The sequence below is a fragment of the Acomys minous genome (genome assembly GCF_964271855.1).
Source record: "Acomys minous genome assembly, chromosome: 2".
Lineage (NCBI taxonomy): Eukaryota > Metazoa > Chordata > Mammalia > Rodentia > Muridae > Acomys > Acomys minous.
This window is the reverse complement of record NC_140484.1, coordinates 77,989,597-78,009,813: the sequence shown is the minus strand read 5'-3', so window position 1 is coordinate 78,009,813 and position 20,217 is coordinate 77,989,597. Positions and strand designations below refer to the sequence as shown.

Below are 20,217 nucleotides of genomic sequence, written 5' to 3'. Positions count from 1 at the left end.
CGGATACCGGAAGGTTCACTCTTTTTTCCCTCTTGGGTAAGCTAGTTGGGTTGTATAATAAAGTTTAATTGTTAAGAAACAGAGCCTACAGTGACCAAGTCTTTTTCATATGGATCCTATGGAGATATTTAAGATTGGAAGCACCAGCTGGGTGGTGGTGCACACCTTTAATCCCAGCACTGGGGAGGCAGAGGCAGGCGGATCTCTAAGTTCTAGGGAAACCTCATCTATAGAGTGAGTTCCAGGACAGCCAGGAAACAGAGAAACCCTGTCTTAAAAACCAAACCAAACCAAACTATAATCAATAATTTACTAATCTTAGTTTTTAGATAAGGTGCTTAAAACCACAGGACACATTTAATTTAATATATTGGGCCAAACATACCTTTCTCTGAAGGTGTACCAATATTATTAAGAAGCTTAAAAACATTTGTCTGTGGGCTGGAGAGGTAGTTCTGTGCGTAAAGTGACCTCTGCACAAGATGAGGACATGAGTTCATATTCCCAGCATCAATGGTATGGTAGTAAATGTATGTAACCCTACTGTGTGTGTGGGTGGCAATAAGGCAGATCAGTGGAGTTTGCTGGTCAGGCAGATCAAACTCTTGTGTCCTGGCTTTAGTGACAGAACCTGGCTCAAAAAAAAAAAAAAAAAAAAAAAAAAAAGTGGAGGGGACACCTGAAGTCAGCTTCTGGCTTCCACAAGCACACACACAAATATCTGAGAAAACATTCAATTACAGGAACCTTTTTAGACCATTAGCTGCACAAGGAGTGCACAGTGGTTTTATGTTTTCTGCAAATCCAAGTCTCTCTATCTCTCTGTGCTTTTTCTTCACATTGTACCTTGGAATCGAAAAGCAAATATGAAGCTAGGAGTGGCAGCGGATGCTTGTGATCCCTATATTTGTGAGGCTGGATAATTGTGAGTTCAAGGCCAATTTAGCCTATACAGCAAGATAAAAAGGAGAGGAGGGCTAGAGGGAGGGGGAAAAGGGGTGGCGGGGAAGAGAGAGGTTAGGGGGAAGGAACTATTGCTTAAGAAACAATTCTCGGGCTGGAGAGATGGCTCAGAGGTTAAGAGCACTGGCTGCTCTTCCAGAAGTCCTGAGTTCAATTCCCAGCAACCACATGGTGGCTCACTATCATCTATAATGTGATCTAATGTCCTCTTCTGGCATGCAAGGTGTTCATGTAGATGGAGCACTGTATACATAATAAATAAAATAAAATCTTTTAAAAAAAAAAAAGAAACAATTCTCTTGGCTGGATTTTTTTTTTTCATGACAGGGTTTCTCTGTGTAGCCTTGGCTGTCCTAGACTCACTTTGTAGACCAAGCTGGCCTCGAACTCACAGCAATCCGCCTGCCTCTGCCTCCCACGTGCTGGGATTAAAGGCCTGCGCCACCATGCCCAGCTCCTTGGCTGGATGGATATTTGGAAAGTAATCCAGCCACGGTTTCTGGTAATAGAACAGAAACCCAGCCTAGACACCGGAGGTCAGCAGGCACAAGATGGCAGGTATGTGACTCTTGAGTCTCGCTAACTGCATTTCAAAGCCACATTGCAAAGTATATTAGCTCATATTTTCCTTTTTGTATTAGGAGTGCCTTTTGCTATTCATCCAGGAGGTCTTAAGGTACAGAAGTGACATCCTAGTAAGGAGGCCGTCCCAGAGGGCAATCTGAACTTCTGCTTAGGATATTTACTCTTGCAGCCTTCCTTCCTCCTGATTTGTCATTCAGGAGGCTGAGAGGAGACACGGTGAGGCTTCTTGGATGGAACGAACAACCAAGAGCTGGGATACCACCTTCTGTGAAAAGGTTTGCTATCAAATTTTCTTTTCATTTGCTTATGCTGTGATGTGATTTCTTCCTGTGCTTCCTAAATGCAAATAACACCTCCATGAGCAGTTTGTGATTATAGAGTAGTTTGAATGTGAGGGTAAATTTTTTTCTAGGTGTGCTTCTCAGGCATAGAATAAAATTTGCTAGGCTTTTTAACCTCTCAGTTGGCCCCAAATTCTTCAGATCCTATCAGATGTATCTTTGCTTTTTGTTTATGTGATATATTTTGAGGTCTTGGAGCTGTGGTTAGGCAGTTTTCTGTATCCTTTGTCTTCAGAAATGAAATATGCATGTTATGCACGCCTGTTGTTTGCACATCTCCCTTTTACTTAAAAAAAGATGGAAGCTCTGGTTTGTTACAGAAGAACTTTATTGGAACTCAAAGAGCTGACGTTCTCTCTACTATAGTTTCTTTTAAGCATGTTGGACCAGCACTTCTAGAAAGTTGAACTCTATTTAGTAAGATATAGTCTTTGTTTTTATACTCAACAGGGAGATTTCAGGGAATATACCAGAATGAGAGAATATAAAGTATATCCTCATCTCTAGCCTTGAATTTTGTGTGTGTGTGTGTTATATTCAATGCACGTTAGGAACAAAAACTCTTATTAAGGAAAGAGGGCAAGCTGAGATTCTTTAGCATCTAGAATGTTTGTGGGTAAGAAATATTTCTCATTTGTGGGTCACTGTCATAAATGAAAATATCTTTAGTATGAAATTAACAAAAAGACGAATTAGCTTTAAACCAACATTAATGTAAAGAATCTCTGACGCTGTCAAATGAAAAGAATGTTCCAACAAACAAACCTAGGAAGGTGTGCATAGCAGGCCAAGGAAAAATATGTCACTTTCTAGTTGTAGCCGAGTAGCAAGCAGGAAGTTGAGACACAGGAACTCCTCCTGGCCCTACAATTTGGAAACATTAGGCTTCTTCCTGCTATAAATGATCAAAGAAACATCCGGCTAAGTCTCCCAGAGCTGAACGACTTTAAGGGTGCTGGGTCTAACTTCTGTCAGCTTAAGGAAACATGACAACCAGGGGCTAACTTGTGGCCTTCCTTGGTGAACAGGGTGCTATTTTCCATCGCCTTTCGAGTGGTCCAGCAGCAGCAGCTTCCAACAAAGGCAGCACTTTCACTTAGGAGGGCTTTGTAATTGTGTGACAGCAGCTCTTCGGGCTGGGGAATGCTGAGGCCAGGAGCCTTTCCCCTAGATTCTCTGCTTTGCAGCTACTGGGTAGCTTCTGGGGTAGGGAGTCAGGCTTATCGGCCCCAGAGATTATTAGCTAGATAGTCAAGACCGCAGTAAGGGCAGCGCTGGTCTGTCGGATAAATCTGGGTCCGAGTGTGTGTGTACTTGGAAAAGAAAGGGATCACTTTTCTTCTTCCTCGAGTCAACCTGAACGATTAGGTCAAAGTCCCACCGCCAGGATGTAGTGGAGGGGCCCACAGGCAGCTACTAAGGCAAGGAAAGACCGGAAGTCCTGCAGGCCCCACCTCGGAGCGGCGAGACTCCAGTTAACCCCTTTCGCAAGACTCCCCCAAATCTTCCGCCATTACACGCCCGACGGCCACCGCAGGAAACGTGCACGCCCTTTCTCCCGCCTCCCCAGCCGGCCTGTCCCCACTCATTGGGCAGGGAGAACGCCCCTCCTGCGTCCTGTACGTGCTCCGGGTGGAAACCGGAGCTGGAGCAGGCGTTGGCGTTCCGGGACGGGAAGGGCCCCGCGGGGGGACGTGAGAAGGCCGCACGCCCGCCGCTCCTCCCACCCCCCCGCCTCGGCCCCGAAGGGGGCTGCTCGGGCGAGTTGGCGGCGATGGCTCGAGCTCGGGCGGCGGCGGCGGCGGCGGCTGGAGGCGGCGGCGGCTCCTCCTCCTGCTCCTGGGCCCGGCGGTGATCCGAACTGGCGGCCGCGGCCCCCCGATGAGACTGTTGGCGGGCTGGCTGTGCCTGAGCCTGGCGTCCGTGTGGCTGGCGCGGAGGATGTGGACGCTGCGGAGCCCGCTCTCCCGCTCCCTGTACGTGAACATGACGAGCGGCCCCGGCGGGCCGGCGGCGGCCGCGGGCGGCGGGAAGGACACGCACCAGGTACTGGGCCGCGGAGCCCTGCGGAACGGGGGCGTGGCGCTCGGCCTTCCCGCGCTCGGCCGGGCCCATTGTGCGGGGCGGCGCGCGCGGGCCTCGGCCCCCCGGGCCTCTCACAAACTTTTCCCGGCCGGGGCGCGCTGGCCCCGCGGCGCCTTTTGTTCCGCGGCGCGGGCGGGGGGTGGGGGGCGGCCTTCGCTGCCGGGGCTCCCCAGACCCCAGCGTGGGCGCCCAGGAGCCCCGCATTGTTCCCGGGCGTCCGCGCCCGGCCCTGGAGCAACTTTGGGGGTGGGCCGCACAACTGGCACTGGAGCCCGAGCCAGAAAACAGCCCCCAGCCATCACCTGGGGCCAACCTCCCTCTCCGCACCCCCGAGGAACAAAACCGAAAGCCGGTCTCTCTTTTTGTCTAGCCGAATCTCCGAAAATACAAAGGGGTATAAAGAAATGTAACCGGGCCTTGTGAACGGTTCGGCTGACATTTTCCCGAAGCACTTAACAACAACAAAAAAAATGTGTTTGACAGGTCTGGGCTCCAAGCCTAGGAACCCTCCTCCCCTTCTGCCTAAGAGACGTGTCCTTTAAACTTGCGTTTAGTTAGCTGGCCAGAAAGGTTGGCATGAGGAGGAAGATGATGCAAGCTTTAAAGGGAGAGGTTTTTTAAAGTCTGAACTGTGCAGCTGTGAATTCTTGTTGTAGTTAATGGATTCTACTAGTTGAGTGGTCTTTTTCAGTAGCTGTTTGACCACTTAGAGAAGTATGCGTGGTTCAGCTGTTGAATTAAGAGGGAGGCATTTCATATTTGACCGTAAGTAGTTGGTGGTTAACCTTGCAGTCACTGAAGAGAAGCCTTTGAATTTAGACGAACTTTGGGTTTCTAAAAAGCAGAGTTTAAGACATCTTGCTTTTACAGAGAGAGAAGTAAGGGGTTACTCCTCATGCTATTTTGGACCTCACCTTTTCATGTATAAAAGTAACATTAAGTTTTTATTTGCTAATTACTGGCATGTGTTGCTTTTTTATGATGTTGGGGTGGAACTCAGGTCCTGGAAACTGTTCTGTTGTTGATACTCAGGTCCCCTTTTCTACTTTGGAAGGATTCCTAGATTTACATAAAAAAAAAATCACCTAAGTGATTGTGATGTTTTAATGGCCACTCACATGGTCTTGTTAGGAGTATACAATCTTAAATTGTATAGCCATATTTATCGCCATGGTGTTTTTTTTTTTTTTTTTTTTTTTTTGTTTTTTTTTTTTTTGCTGGCTCAGTGTCATAGAGACAACTCTGAAGTGCTGTACTGTTGATTATACAGGTATCAGAGTGCCTCATGCCCATGTGGAGCAGGGACTTGAAAGTGCCGCCTTTAACAAGGAGTGGATAGGAAAAAAAAATTATTCCCTCTGATGAGGAATTATGGCTGGGTCTTCCAGTTGTTGGTATTTATAATAACACTTGTGATTGCTGCAGTGGCTTGATTTAAATGCTCATAAAAGTGGTGCTTATGGGATGGCTCAGTGGTTAAGAGAATGTGCTGTTCAGTTTCCAGCGCCCACATCAGACGGCTCACAGCCCTGTAACTCCAGCTCCAGCAGGATTGGAGATCTCTGGCCTTCTTGAGCACACACGCGCAATCACACAGAATGTTTTAAAATAGAGTTAAAATTGTAAAAACCTGAAAAACTGGGGGCTGGAAAGATGGCTCAGCAGTTAAGAGCACTTGGCTGATCTTCCAGAGGACCGGAGTTCAATTCCCAGCACCCACGTACCTGCGCACAGCTGCCTGTAATGCCAGTTCCAGGGGATCTCACACAGACAGACATGCAGGCAAAACACCAATGCACATAAAATAAAATAAATATAAAAAAAACAACAAAAAACCCCCTGAAAAACTGCCTTCTGTAGAGCCCAGGGAGAATGAGAGCAGTGGACACTATCTTAGCATTTCCTAGTAGAGAGCATTTTCTAATTGTATACATTCATTTATTTCTATGGTGTTGAGGATCAAACCCAGGACTTGTACATACTAGGCAAGTAATGTATACCACTGAGCCACATCCATAGCGTGTGTGTGTGTGTGTGTGTGTGTGTGTGTGTGTGTGTGTGTATGTATTTAATTTTGATACAGGGCATTGTAGCTCTGGCTGGCCTAGTCTTTCTTTGTAGTCCAGGCTGGCTTTGAACTCAAAGCAATCTTTCTGCCTCAGCTCCCAGAATGCTAGGATTACAGGTGTTCCACTACCATGCCTGGTTTGCCCCTCTTCCTTTTTCTTCTTTTTCTTTCTTTTTTTGCTTTTTGAGATTGGGTTTAACCCTGGTTGTCCTGGAACTGTAGACAAGGCTAGCCTTGAATTCAGAGTATGTGCTGGGATTAAAGGCCTGCGCCATCACTACCACCACCTGGCTGACCTTAGTTTGTTTTTTTGTTTTTTGTTTTTTTGAGACAAGGTTTATGTAGCTCAGGATGACCTTAAATTCACAATACTCCTACCCTAGCCTCCTGAGTACTGGGATTATTGTAAGTGTGCATTACTGTACCCCTCCAGACATTATTTTTGAGGTGAATACATCTGTGCTATGAGAATAAAAAGGTGAAAATGACCAGGAAGAAAGTGTATGTGCCTAGAAACCACCATGAGTGAACACAGAGTGGGAGACTGTCCTCTTTGTACCCCGGCAGGGTGTATGGTTTATTTCTTTTATATTCCAGAATCCTGGTTTGCTGCATAACTTTGTTGCTTGTGAAGTAACTTTAATGGCTTCCCCCCTTCAAATTAATAGTTTTATAGAGGTTTTCTGGTGTTTATGTGGTTGTGTGGGTTCCGTGGCCAGCCACATCTGGTTCTTCTGGTGTTCATGTGGCTGTGTGGGTTCCGTGGCCAGCCACATCTGGTTCTTCTGGAGTTGCATGAGTGAAGAGTTATGGGCTAAATCATACTTAGCACAGGTTTTCTTGGTAGTGTTTTATGCAGGATTTATGGTGCAGGCTTCTTTGGTTAAGAGAAAGATCTGGGGTAAATTTTTTCTCATTAAAAATTGCTGTTTAGTAGTTTGAGCTGGAGATGCAAGGCCCCACTGGTTTAGCTAGAACACAAAGTGCCTCCGTCCAGTGTACTCCAGAGCTGGGTTATGCTGTACATTGACGAGAAGGAAGGGTTTCTTTTGGAGACGGACGTGACCAGCAGATTCAGCTGTTCTCATTGACCTGGGTAGCCTGTGAAATAAGAATAGTCTTATGGTTTTAAATCATTAGCAATGGGGGTGGAAACTAATATTTTGTAGCTTGAGAATTTCACATATGAAATTCAAATGTCAGAGGCTTCAAATCACGTTTTGTTAAAACAGCCACCATGTTGGTTTGGCTATAGACTGTGAGTGTATCCAGAGTAAAAGACACAGAGTTGAATAATCACTGTCCAGCAGTATTTTTTCTGGTCTTTTATAAGTAAATACCTTAAAAAGTCTGGTTTTTTCCCCTCTCAACAGAAACATCCCAGCTTAGTTCATCAACAGTATATTCTCAGGCATTGGCTGGGAAGGTGGACAGACTCACTGGGAGAAATAGAGTTAGATGTCACTCACTGTCAGCGCACTCAGACAGAAGAAGAAAGCAAAACCCCTCTGGCTGTCTCTTTTTGGTGCATTCTACCTAGTGCTTAAAGTTAAAGAGCTATTAGGGAGCTATTGAAAGTTGAATGGCTGCTCAGGGCCCCAGGAACTAGATTCTCAGTAATAACAGTCACTCATAGCCTCGCAATTGATGGATCGAAAGGTTTTTATAAAAAAAGTTGGCACTAAACCATGGCAGTTTTTTCAGGTGAAAAACTTCAGTTTTTTTCATATATAACATTTAATACCTGGAATTATTTGGGGTCACTTAAAATTACAAGTTACATGTATAACTAGTGCTTAATATTTTTACCTTCATATATAAGATCAGAACTGCTGTGCCAGCCGCTACAATAAATTGAAGGTAGAATTGGAATATATATTTCCAAGTGAAAGGATACTTGAATGTCACAGTCAGAGTCAAATGTGCTAAAGGACAGGTTGAGTTTCCTGTCCCTTTATTCCTCATTTACCTTGTGAGGTTGGCAGAAGTGAGGTGTGAGTTAAGCATGCTTCAGAGTGCTGGCGAGCTAGGCAGACAGACTGTAATGGATGGGTGTCTCTCTCTGCCTTCCAGTCTGGAAGCCTTTGCAGCCGAATACTAAAGACTCGGGCGAAGGTTCCTTTCCTATTTGCACCCAGTGCTGAAGCCCTTACACAAGTGCTTGCCTCTGTCCCGTGGAGTTATCAGGTCACTCTTTGGACGAGCCCTAGAGGACTGTTGTTTGGCTCATCAGAAGTTTTGTTGAAATGTTAGGGTTATAACATACTAACCATGAGGGATATTTGGAATGAGGACTGCTATAACAACTTGATCTAATCTACATAAATGGTTCTCCTGTGAATATGAGGGCACTTTTCCTTGTGTGCATTGAAATTGTTACTGGAATCTACAGTTTATGCTGCTGAATGCTCTACAGAAAATGAGCATATAGAAATTGATAGAAAGCCTACAAGAAGACCATTAAGGCTGGCAGACTGGATCCAGGTGGGTCAGCTCAAACTGCTGTACCAACCAAGGACTGTGGGTGCAGTAAACCTAGAACCCCTGTCCAGATCTAGTCAGTGGACAGCACACTCTCCACAGCTGTGTGGAGAGCAGGGACTGACTCAGACATGAACTCTGGTGCCCCATATTTGACCACTTCCCCTTGGTGGGGAGACCTGGTGACACTCAGAGGAAGAGTAAGCAGGCTACCAGGAAGAGACCTGATAGGCTGTAATCTTATGGGGTGGGAGGGGGGGTCGGAGACAAGGTCCCTTTCTGTCACAGATCTAGGGCAGGGGAATAGGATGAAACAGGGAGGGAGTTGGGAAGTAGGAGATAACAATTGAGATATAATCTGAATAAATTACTTAAATTAAAAAAAAAAAGAAATTGATGGAAAGACATAGATTTACTTACAAGTTTTGGCCAGTACTGGAGAGAGAAAAATTCTCAGTCAGTCTTGTCCTTGCCAAGTACTTTAATTTATAGAAAATTTGCACCAAAAGCCAGGAAACATGCATGTATCTATTTAATTATGGGCCTAAATTACCAGAATTGGGTGCTAAGTCCCTCTCCTGGTCCATGGGCCAGGGCTTTGGGGGCTAGCTTTCTTCCTTCACTCATTGTTGATCTATCTTGGAGGAATCCTAATTCCCAGGGCCCGATTACACATCTCAAGTAAAGAGATACTTACTTGTTACAAATTTCTAGAAAGATGGTGAGTGGTTTGTGGATTTACTCCTGAGCTGTCTTTAGGTACAAGAACGTGGCAGTCATGACATTTGAAGACTGATTACATTGCGCTGTGGAATATGGGGATGAAACTTTTGAGTTCTTAACTTTTATTTATTTATTTATTTTTGGTTTTTTGAGACAAGGTCTCTCTGTGTTAGCCTTGGCTGTCCTGGAGTCACTTTGTAGACCAGGCTGGCCTCGAATTCACAGTGATCCGCCTGCCTCTGCCTCCCGAGTGCTGGGATTACAGGCGTGCACCACCACGTCTGGCTGAGTCCTTAACTTTAAGGAATATAGTTCATGGGCTTTTTCTGCTACCTCTTTAATTGGAAAGACTGTGTTGATTCATTAAATTTATAAGCTACCTCTCCTTTATTGGGGTCAGGGGCCCCCAGGAGGAGAATGACTTGGGTGCCCAGACTGGTAGTGTAGCCTTTCCTTGAACTGTTTTTGCCCCCCAGACCAGCCAGCAGTTTCTTTCAGACGAATGAGCAGTTATTAGACTTTTATTGTGTACCTGGTACCTTTGAGTAAGTTACGCTTTATAACCCTTACAACAGCTCTTCTTCACACCCGGTGCCACTTAAATGGAAGATTGAGAGCAGAGAAGAGAGTCAGTTATTGGGTAGAGTTGGGATTTGAATCTAGCTTTGTTTTAGTAAAAGGCCCAAACATTCTCCATTACTTCATATAATTCCTTCTAGAACCATGTGTTCTCTGAAGGTTGTGTGAAAATGGGCTTGCCTTAATAAACTGCATCCACTCCCATGGGCCTCTGTGGAGGTGCTAAAATTAGGGCAGTGTGTATAAACTGGCTGGAGATTTGTGGCTTGTGGTTACACAGTGGTAGGACTGCCAATTGATGCTCAGCCTTTGTCCCGTTCGACCATGCTTTGGTAAAACTTAAAGCCTCAAGACAGGGGCAGAAGTCAGATCACAGGGCTTAGTCCCACCAGACTGCCACTCACTTTAGAGGCGCAAGTTCCAGGCCCCAGGCTGCCGTTGTCTTTCATCAGCTTGGCTATATGTTCAGAGGTTCCTGCAACCTCACCCCCCAAGTTTCATAATTTGCTGTAATGATTCCCAGCTTTAGGCATAATGGATTGAATCACTGATCATGGATGGCCAACTTCAGTCTTAAGCATTTTTCTGTTCTTGGGGTTGTAGGATAGGGCGGAATGTTCCAGCTTCCTAGTCATAACTTTTCCTCCTTCCTGTTCCGGGGATCATCTTATTCATGAACAAAAGACATTTTTCTTAACTAAAAAAAAGATTTACTTATTTTTATTTTATATGTATGAGTATTTTTTTTTCGAGACAGGGTTTCTCTGTGTAGCCATGGCTGTCCTGGACTCACTTTGTAGACCAGGCTGGTCTCAAACTCACAGCGATTTGCCTGCCTCTGCCTCCCGAGTGCTGGATTAAAGGCATGCGCCACCACGCCCGGCCTGTGTGTAAGTATTTTGACTGCATGTATGTCTAGGCACCATGTGCATGCCTAATTCCCAAGGAGGCCAGAAGAAGGCATTGGATACCCTGGAACTGGAGTTACAGAAGGTGATGAGCCACCTTGTAGGTTTAGCTGCTGAGCCATCTCTCTGGTCCCCAGAAAACAGTATTATCACCATGAAGCTTCCCAGAAGTTTTAGGAGTCTGTACCAGGAATATTTATTTTTTTTTATGTCACACTATGTGAAGTCAATAAACTGAGGGTTTTTTGTTGTTGTTGTTTTGTTTTTCTTTTTTCTTTATTCTTTCTTTCCCTTCCTTCCTTCCTTTTTTTTTTTTTTTTTTTTTTTGTAAAGACAAGATTTCTCTATGTAGCCCTGGCTGTCTTGGACTTGCTTTGTAGACCAGGCTGGCTTTGAACTCACAGAGATCTGCCTGACTCTGCCTCCCTGAGTGCTGGGATTAAAGGCATGTGCCACCGTCTGGCTAATAAACTATGTTTTATAATTTTCAAGTTCTTCTGTTATATTTGTATTTTGAAAGAAAAGATTGTTCTTTGTATAGTGTATGTTTGGCTGGTAGAAAGTTCTAAAAAATAATTTTAGAGAAACTTAACTGTGTCCCTTAGCCTTTGACAATCAGCTGTGATTTCATAGAAAATTGCATTTCTTTAACTCTAAAAGTGACCGATGAACCAAGATTATAAAAGTATTAGGAAATGTTTATGTGTCTAATGAAGTTTAATTTGTGTATGTGTATGGTGTGTGCATTCAGTGGGCAGGTGCACGGGCTAGAGCAGGACATTGGGTACATTCATTCCTCTGTTACTCTGTCTTATCCTCTTGAGACAGACAGGCTCTTTCACTGATCCACAGCCTCATGGTTTTGGCTAGGCTGCCTGGAATCCACTTGTTCCCACCTTCTGACCCTAGGATCACATCTCACACAGGCATGCCTGGCTTTTCATGTGTGTGCTTGGGATTTCAGTTGAGATTCTTATGTTTTCAGAGCAAATGCTGTTACCCACGGAGCCATCTTTCCAGCCCATGAAGAAGTTTGGAAAGACAGTATGCCTTCATATCCCATTTCCTTGATTTAGTAATACTGTCAGAAACACCACCATGGTACTGTCACCTACCCAATGCAAGTAACCATAATATTGCTAGCCACTATAGTTTTAAAAGGTGTTTTTGCAGCCTACTGTGCTTAGCATTGGTAGGTTGTTGGGTTTCAAAGTTTACTTGATTAATAAGCTCGCAGACCTTTAAAGGAGAATGATAACGAAATGCCCCTTTAGACACTGCAGCTGAGGAGTTGCACCCTATGTCGTGCTGGCACACAGCCCTTCCACCATGACATTTAATGTGTAGTATTTTGTTCTTGCCAGTGCACCTTTGTCTCTGTAACCTTTGAGGAACATTCATTCAAAGACGTTATCATGTTGGAAAATGCCCATGAACCTATAGGCAGTCACTCAGTGCTGTGAGCTCTGTAGCGCTTAGCCATGTAAGCCTGGTTGTCTGGAGAGCAGTGACTACAGGGCTACCACTAACTGCGCGGAGCTTGTGCACTGTCTCTGGTGGCTTCTGAGCAAGGTTTGTTTATTGAGGGCTCTGCGAGTTGGAACCCAGATCATAGTCTCATTACTACTTGTTTCTTTTGGTTTCAGATTTTATTTTCCCCTCTGGAATTCAAATTCCCTCAACCTAATGAGTCCCTCCTTTAATTTAATCAGTAGCAGTCTTAGACCACAGCTAGGCCAAGACTGGAAACACTACTGGCTAAATCCAGTTCTCATATAGGTTTTCAGGCAGTGGCCGCTGCTCGTTCGTTGGGGACATTCTGTGCCCTTGGGGTGGTGCTACTAGCATCTGATGTGTGAAAGTAATCTATAACAAAGGATTATCAGGCGCAAATGTCAGTGCCAAGATTGAGAAACCCTGGCCCATAGGAATACACTGTCCAGACTGGTTTTTGGTTTTTGTTTTCAAACTTGTCCAGACCAGCTTCATTGGAGCTACTTTGTTTTCAAGCCATACTGGATACAGTGAAGCAAGAAGAACCTTCCCCCCCCCCCCCAAGACAGGGTGTCTCTGTGTAGCCTTGGCTGGCTTCGAACTCACAGTGATCCGCCTGCCTCAGCCTTCCGAGTGCTGGGATTAAAGGCGTACAACACCATGCCTGACTAAGAAAAACCTTAAAACAAAAAAAAAGATGCTCTTGGTATATAGTCCCATGAACGGAATCTAGAACAGCTGCAGGTGCTCTGGGACTCTCAGTTTCCTGTGTGTTCACAATATAGGTGGTTTAACGCACGTGGAGTAGCTCATGACTGTAATTCTAGTACTTGGGAGGCCAAGGTAGGGTGTTGGCCTCTAGTCTGAGCTACATAGTGAGCTCCAGTCCACCCTGTCTACAAACAAACAAACAAACAAACAAACAGGTTTAAGACTTTGTCTAAAAACCAACCAGCCAACCAAGAAGTTAAGTGGTGTAATTGCAACATAAAGATTTGATAGTCTATCTGGTGCTATCTCAGAAAACTGGGAATAGAGCTTCCTTGGGATATACTCAGAAGATGCTCCAGCACACAACAAGAACATATGCTCAACCATGTTCATAGCAGCCTTATTCATAATAGCCAGATCATGGAAACAGCCCAAGTGTCCCTCAGTAGAAGAATGGATAAAGAAACTGTGGCACATTAAACGATGGAATACTACTCAGCTATTAAAAACAAGAAATTCCCAAAATTTGTGGACAAATGGATTGAACTAGAAATGATCATAATGAGTGAGTTAATGCAGAAGCAGAAAGACTCAAATGGTATATACTCACTTATATTTGCACACCATCCCAAGGGGCATGTCCCATGAAAGTCTTCACTTACCAGGAAACTGGGACAGAGGGGAGGACATCCTATTGGGACTCTAGATGAGAGAAGCATGGGAGATTGGCAAAGTAGAAGAATCCAGAGGGTCCCAGAAACCTACAAGTAGAACATTATGATGGTCAGATTTGGACCCAGGGGTCCTGCTCAAACTATAGCACCAGCCAAGGACAATATGTGCAGTAAACTTCAACCCCCTACTCAGATCTACCCACAGGACAGGACATTCTCCATAATTGAGTGGAGAGAGGGGTCTGACTTTCACAGGAACTCTGGTCATAAGGGAGGGGGGAATAAGGGGAAAATGGGAGGGAGGGAGGAATGGGAGGATACAAGGGATGGGATAACCATTGAGATGTAATAATAAATTAATAAAATATATTAAAAAAAGATTTGATAGGAGTCTAGTGGGTGCTCACTGTCTCTCTTCCATGTTTGCTTGTGCATGGTAATGCAGTTTTGTGATCGCTAGGTAGATAGCTTTAACCACTGTTGGCAAAGTTGTGGTTAAGCAAGGCCTTCTAGAAACCCTGGAGTTTGAGAAACAACCCAGTGACAGGATGTCTCTGTGGTTATCCTTGTTAAAGATGGAAGAGTCTACCCATTTAAACTTGCTGTGGGTGAACGCTTTGACAGATACATCATTTGTCTCTGTCTACCAAGCTGAAGGCAGCTATTGTCCCAGTCTTTATGGTTCTTTTAGTCTGTGAGGATAGATACCAAGCATGCAGTTGTTAGAATCGCTATTCAGCTAATACATGTTGCCAAGGAGACATGGGATGTATCAGAGAGGGTTAGTACAGAAAACGCTGTTCCAGCTACTCTGGAAGTTCATGGACATTGAGGGAATGCTGAGGCTAGGCTGTACTAACAAGGAGGGGGAGCATAGCGGGGAGAACAAATGGCATGTGAAATAGCTGTGGGAAACGAGCCCTTAGAGAGCTCAGAACACTGACAGTGAGGGCCCAGTGTCATGGTAGTACATGCTGCGAGGTGAGCCTGTGGACAAGAGAGGACAGTAACCTTGTAAGGCCTTAGAAACCATGGTGAGCTCTGTGATGGTTATTGATGTTATATATTATTAAATTTTACATGCTAAGAGGTTTGCGAGGTCGTATGTGTTTTCAGAGTACTTACTTTCTATAGGATCAAACTGCCCACCTACAAGTAAGTGTGTTTGCTCTGAAAACAGTGCAGATGACTACGAATATGTGTGCATGTTTGTGAATGTGGGTGGCACTCAGCATAACCTTAGATGTCATTCCTCAGGAACTATCCACAAGGTTCTCTTTGAGATGGCCTATCACTGGCCTGGAACTTGCCAGGTAGGCATGGCAAGGCTGGCTGGCCAGCAAGCCCCAGGACTTTATCTGTCTCCATCTTCCAAGCACATAAAGTTAATACCACATGCCTGGTTTCTTCATTTACATGGTTCTGGGCATCGAACTAAGGTTTGTAAGGCAAGCAGAGGTATCCATAGTCTCCATAAAACATTTAAAATGTATAATTTGATAGTTTTAAATATTTTCAGAGTTGTGCAACCATCACTAATGTCTAATTTTGGAAAAAAATTACTTCCTCAAAAAGAACACTATGTCCATTAGAAGCCACTCGCTTCTGTTTTGTTGCCCAAGGCCTAGGCCATATAATGTGCTCTTTGTCTTTTGATTCCCATAGCATGGATGGATGTTATAAGCAGACTAATTACACAGCGGGTGGCCTCTTGTGACTGACTTATCTTACTTTTTGTTGTCAAAGCTCATCATCTGGAGCATCAGCCTGTACTCTGTTCTTTTTATGGTTGAATGGTGCTGTCTTGTATTTATCCACTACACTTTTTACTCATCAGTTGATGGACAGTTGAGTTGTTTCTGCTTTTTGGTAATGATGATTGATGCTGTTGTGGACTTGAGGCTTGTATCACATAACTTGTCAGGAGGGACATGGAAAGAGAAGAGCTTTACTCCTTTTTATTCTGCAGCAAATTCCATTGACTAATAACTTCTAACACTTTTATTTCTGTGAAGAGATAGTACCACCAAGCAACTCTTATAGAATAAAGTATTTAATTGAGGGCTTGCTTACCGTTTCAGAGGTTAGGTCATTATCATGGCAGAGAGTGTGGTGGCACACAGGCAGGTACGTGAGCAGTAGCTGAGAGCTGCATCCTGATCTGCAGGCCGAGAGAGGGGCTCTGGCCTTGGCATGGGCCTTTGAAACCTCAAAACTTACCTCCAGTGACACTCTTCCTCCAACAAGGCCACATCTTCTAATCCTTCAACATAGTGCCACTCCCGGGTGACTAAGCATTCAAATAGATGAGCCTATGGGGGCCATTCTTATTCAAACACCACAAAAACTTCTGTGGCAGCAAAGGTTCAACCACATGGGTTATTATTTATGAATGGAGAAATATGCTATTAAAATTTGGTTTTTCCCCCTTGGAGTTTTAAAGCAATAATAGCAGTTAATGATGCCACTTCTTGCTTACTTCTGAAAGCCAGAATCCATTGCTGTTCTTGTTGTTCATTTACAAAAGGGTGCTGAGAAATTCTTAGCAGTTGGATGACTTCTTGCCCACATTAATAGAATGTTCCTGACTACCTCTTAGCAAGGTATTGGTTTTCAACTCGATTAGTCATTTCAAAGTAAAATAATAACCAAAAGTCAGAGTAACTCAGAGTTGAGAGTTCAGAATGTGCACAAGGTCATGAGTACAATAAAAATGGTTTATGAGCTGTACTGGGGAATAGCTTTGGGCTCTGTAAGTTTTAAGGATTAGTAAATGATTAAGCAAGAACATTGCCAGACCAGGAAGAGAAGTGTAGGCTGTGAATTTAAGCGGCTTTATAGCTTGTCACTATAGGGTAGAGACAACAAGGAGTTTTAGGTAAAGCCCAAACTGTTTTGGTAATAGTGGTTAAATAGTAAGTTAGTACAAAGTAGACAATAATGAGAAAGGTTTGATTTATTCAGTTTGGTATATATAGGGTGTATAAAGGATGAATCATTGACATTTAGTGTGACCTTTTGCATGTTTTTGCTGGCTTACAATTGTTTTTTTAAATGTGTCAGGAAGACTTACTGCACTCAGCATTTAGTGAGCATAGAATGACTGTAAAATTGCTCCATTAGCTGTGCAGGAAGTTAGGGGACACTTACTGCTGGTAAATGTTCAGATTTGTCAGGGTTTAATAAGTCACTTTTGGCTAGTAGACTCCTTGTTTGGAAAAATTAGTATTTTCCTAACAAATAATGCATTACAAGTGTTTCCACTGTGTTTAATGGGCTTGTTGCTATCTATGTTAGAAGAATCATTACTACTACTTTCACAGGGGTCTGATAGTATGCTTTGTGCTGTACTGAGGACTTGCCTGCATTGTACCCTACCGAGGTAAATACTAGTGGCATCACATTTGTCTGCTAAGGAAGGAGAGTCTGAGCTTTCACTTGTCTGAGCTCACATAGGAGCTATAGACCCATTTGCTTATGGGTCTGACACTGAAGCTGCCATGCAATCTACTTTCTCGCTTTTCTGCTACACAAATTCTAGGGAGATGGGAAATGTTTGTTTTGGAAGGCTAGCTAAAGAAAGGAAAGAAGGAAATTATTTATGCATGTGACTGTGTTGCTTGTGTGTACATACATGCATCATGTACATGCTGTGCTCATGGAGGTCAGAAGAAGGCATTGGATCTCCTAAAACTGGAGTTAGAGGTGGCCACGAGCTGCCCTGCTGGTGCCGGGGAACTGCATCTGGGTCCTTTGCAAGGTCAGCCAGTGCTCTTAACCACTGAGCTATGTGTCTAGCCCTGGAAGGTTAATTTTATCTATAGTTGTGGACTTTTGTTTTAACAAATATGTTCTGGCTAGAGCCTATTCCTAAACATTTTTGAGTGAGTCATCGCTTGATCTTCTTGACTGCAGAGGGAACTCAGGTGGCGTCTTCAGTTTCTCTTGCAGTCTCTTGAGAACTGCTCATGGGGTTGCTGCTAAAGCACATCCCAGGATGCCCAAAGGTCTGAAGAAAATAGGGAACTGGATCTGTTTTCCAGAGTATTGATTAATCCTTGCCTACTCTGCTGCTGATTTAGATGGCGGCCTTGAGGTGGTCATTGAGTTGTGTGATGCTGAGTGAGTCTCAGCCAAGGAAGGTCTTCTGCCTTGACTCAAGCGTGACTGAAGCATGGGTCAGGGTTCTAAGACCTGGGCTGATGGTCTGCGGCCGGCTGTGCTACATGACCTGAAAACCCGCTCTCAGTCTTCCTACCCACCTAGAGTATGAGAATGAAGTGAGAGGTCATGCCTGAAGAAGAATTTTGTACTTTGTGGGTCATGTGGGCAGAAGCAAGGATGAGTGGCCTCAGAGTCCTGAGATTATATTTGAAGATCTTAGACTAGATTTTGTCTTTCTGGTTTTTGTTGTTGGATTTCTCAGGTATAACATCAATTATATTTAATCTTTTCTTTTTTTTCTTTCCTAGTGGTATGTGTGCAACAGAGAGAAATTATGTGAATCTCTTCAGTCTGTCTTTGTTCAGAGTTATCTTGATCAAGGAACACAGATCTTCCTAAACAACAGCATTGAGAAATCTGGCTGGCTATTTATCCAACTCTATCATTCCTTTGTATCATCTGTTTTTAGCCTGTTTATGTCTAGAACATCGATCAATGGGTAAGTGAATATTAGAATCCCCACCTCCTCCCCACCCCTTCCATTCTTAGGCTTAAAAAAGGAAAGAGGAAAGAAACCTTGTTCTAGATCTACTTCAGCTACAGCTTTGTGGACTTTGACTTTTAAAATGTATTGTAACTTTGTAAGTAGCCTTATTAGCCTAGATTTCTGTGATGGCAGACTTCACTTAGTGCATTTCTTGCTCCTAATGTATGTGGAACCACCAGGAGATGGCGTTAAAAGGTAGGTTATGAGTAGGTTGGTTCTGAGAGTCTGTGTTTTTTCTCGTTTTGTCTTTTGAGACAGGGTTTCACTGTATAGACCAGGCTGGCCTCAAACTTAGAGACCCACCTGCCTCTTCCCCCACATGCTGGGACTGAAAGAGTCCACTGCTGCACCAGCTGAGGGTCCCCTCCCCAGCTTTTCAAGACAGGGTTAGGCTGGCCTCTAACTTATAGAGATCCATCTGCCTCTGCCTCCCGAGTGCTGGGACCAAAGGTGTGCACCACCACCGCAGCCAAAGGTGTGCGTTTTAAACAGCCTCCTGGCAGTAGGCTACGAACTGTGGTCTTTGGAGTAGCAGACGGTTATGCTGAAGGGGAAGGTCTTTGCCTTAAGCCCACATCCTACTGGTAGATTTTTTCCCCCGGTATCTTATTATTTAGCTCAACAGTAGGGAAACACTGTGTTTTGAAAGATCTGACACTTGTCCTTAACATAATGCCTAGGCTCACCACAAACTTTGTCACCTTAGTGTAGCATTCTCTGCCCACAGACCGGTTTCTTCATATATCCACTTTATGTATATAGACTTTATGTATAAATGCTATTTATCACTTCTTAGTTGAACTTTTAAACATGACTATGGCCCTAGAATGGAGAAAGCTAAATTTTACCAACCAGTCATGATGCTTAACAGGCCTTGTTGTGCCTTCTTTTCTTTTCCCTTGAGGTTTGGATCAAGTGTTTGCTAACCATCTGGATCCCCAGTCTATCATCTGGTCCTTAAATATGTTTTCAGGCTCTGCAAGCCATCCCTCAGGAGTTCTTACTTGATTTTCACCCTTGTTTATATGAGCTTGGCTTATGTTTGCTTCAGCAGACATTTGTTATTTTGTATTGGGAGTTGAATTTATACAACCTAGCCTGATGTTTTGTTCCTAAAATTGAATGTATTGAATTTCTGTCCTATGCCATTTATTCTTTTGATGGAATTCAGATGAGTCACCATTGCAGAGATTCTTTATGGGGATTCTCTATCTCTTGAGTGGTAAAAGGTGGAGTCTTTTCTTTAGAAAGTGCTTACACTCAGTACTTTATATGATTCTGTCAGTTTCAAACTAAATTATTTCCCTTTTCCTTTACCTTTTGGACCCCATTTAAAATTGCTTGTTCCAGAATCTGGTAGTTTGATCAAAGAGGCAATATAATTAGTAAGTACCTTTGGCTTCCTTTATCTTTAACTCTTCTGCCTTCACCTTTCTGTTTCGATGGAGCCTTGATATGTTGTCCAGATTGGCCTTAAACTCCTGTTTTCTTGAGCTCAATGATATATCTCTTGTATACTGTCTGTCTTGCTCATTTTACTTTTTAAAAAAATCTTTTTAAAAAAATACATTTGTTCATATTACATCTTAATTATTATCCCATCTCTTGTATCCTCCCATTCCTCCCTCCCTCGCATTTTCCCCTTACTCCCCTCCCCTATGTCTGTGACTGAGGGGAACCTCCTCCCCTTGTTTATGCTCATAGGCTATCAAGTCTCTTCTTGGTAGCCTGCTATCCTTCTTCTGAGTGCCACCAGGCCTCCCCATGCAGGGGATGTGGTCAAATATGGGGCAGCAGAGTTCGTGTGAAAGTCAGTCTCCACTCTCCACTCAACTGTGGAGAATGTTCTATCCATTGGCTAGATCTGGGTAGGGGTTCAAAGTTTACTGCATGT

The 20,217-nt window shown here is 43.9% G+C and overlaps 1 protein-coding gene across 5 annotated transcripts in view; it reads left to right on the top strand.

The window, feature by feature from the left end:
* The first annotated feature begins 3,383 nt into the window (after positions 1-3,383).
* Positions 3,384-20,217, top strand: part of METTL9 (methyltransferase 9, His-X-His N1(pi)-histidine) — a 43,232-nt gene continuing 26,398 nt past the window's right edge. The window contains exons 1-2 of one of the 5 annotated variants that reach the window (XM_084772125.1): positions 3,517-3,935; positions 18,085-18,275. In XM_084772125.1, coding sequence (XP_084628251.1) covers positions 3,771-3,935; positions 18,085-18,275 — 356 coding nt within the window. In that variant the 5' untranslated portion in view covers positions 3,517-3,770. Of the gene's footprint in view, positions 3,936-18,084; positions 18,276-20,217 lie in introns of all 5 variants that reach the window. The other 4 variants (XM_084772123.1, XM_084772122.1, XM_084772126.1 and 1 more) reach the window with 4 other exon arrangements.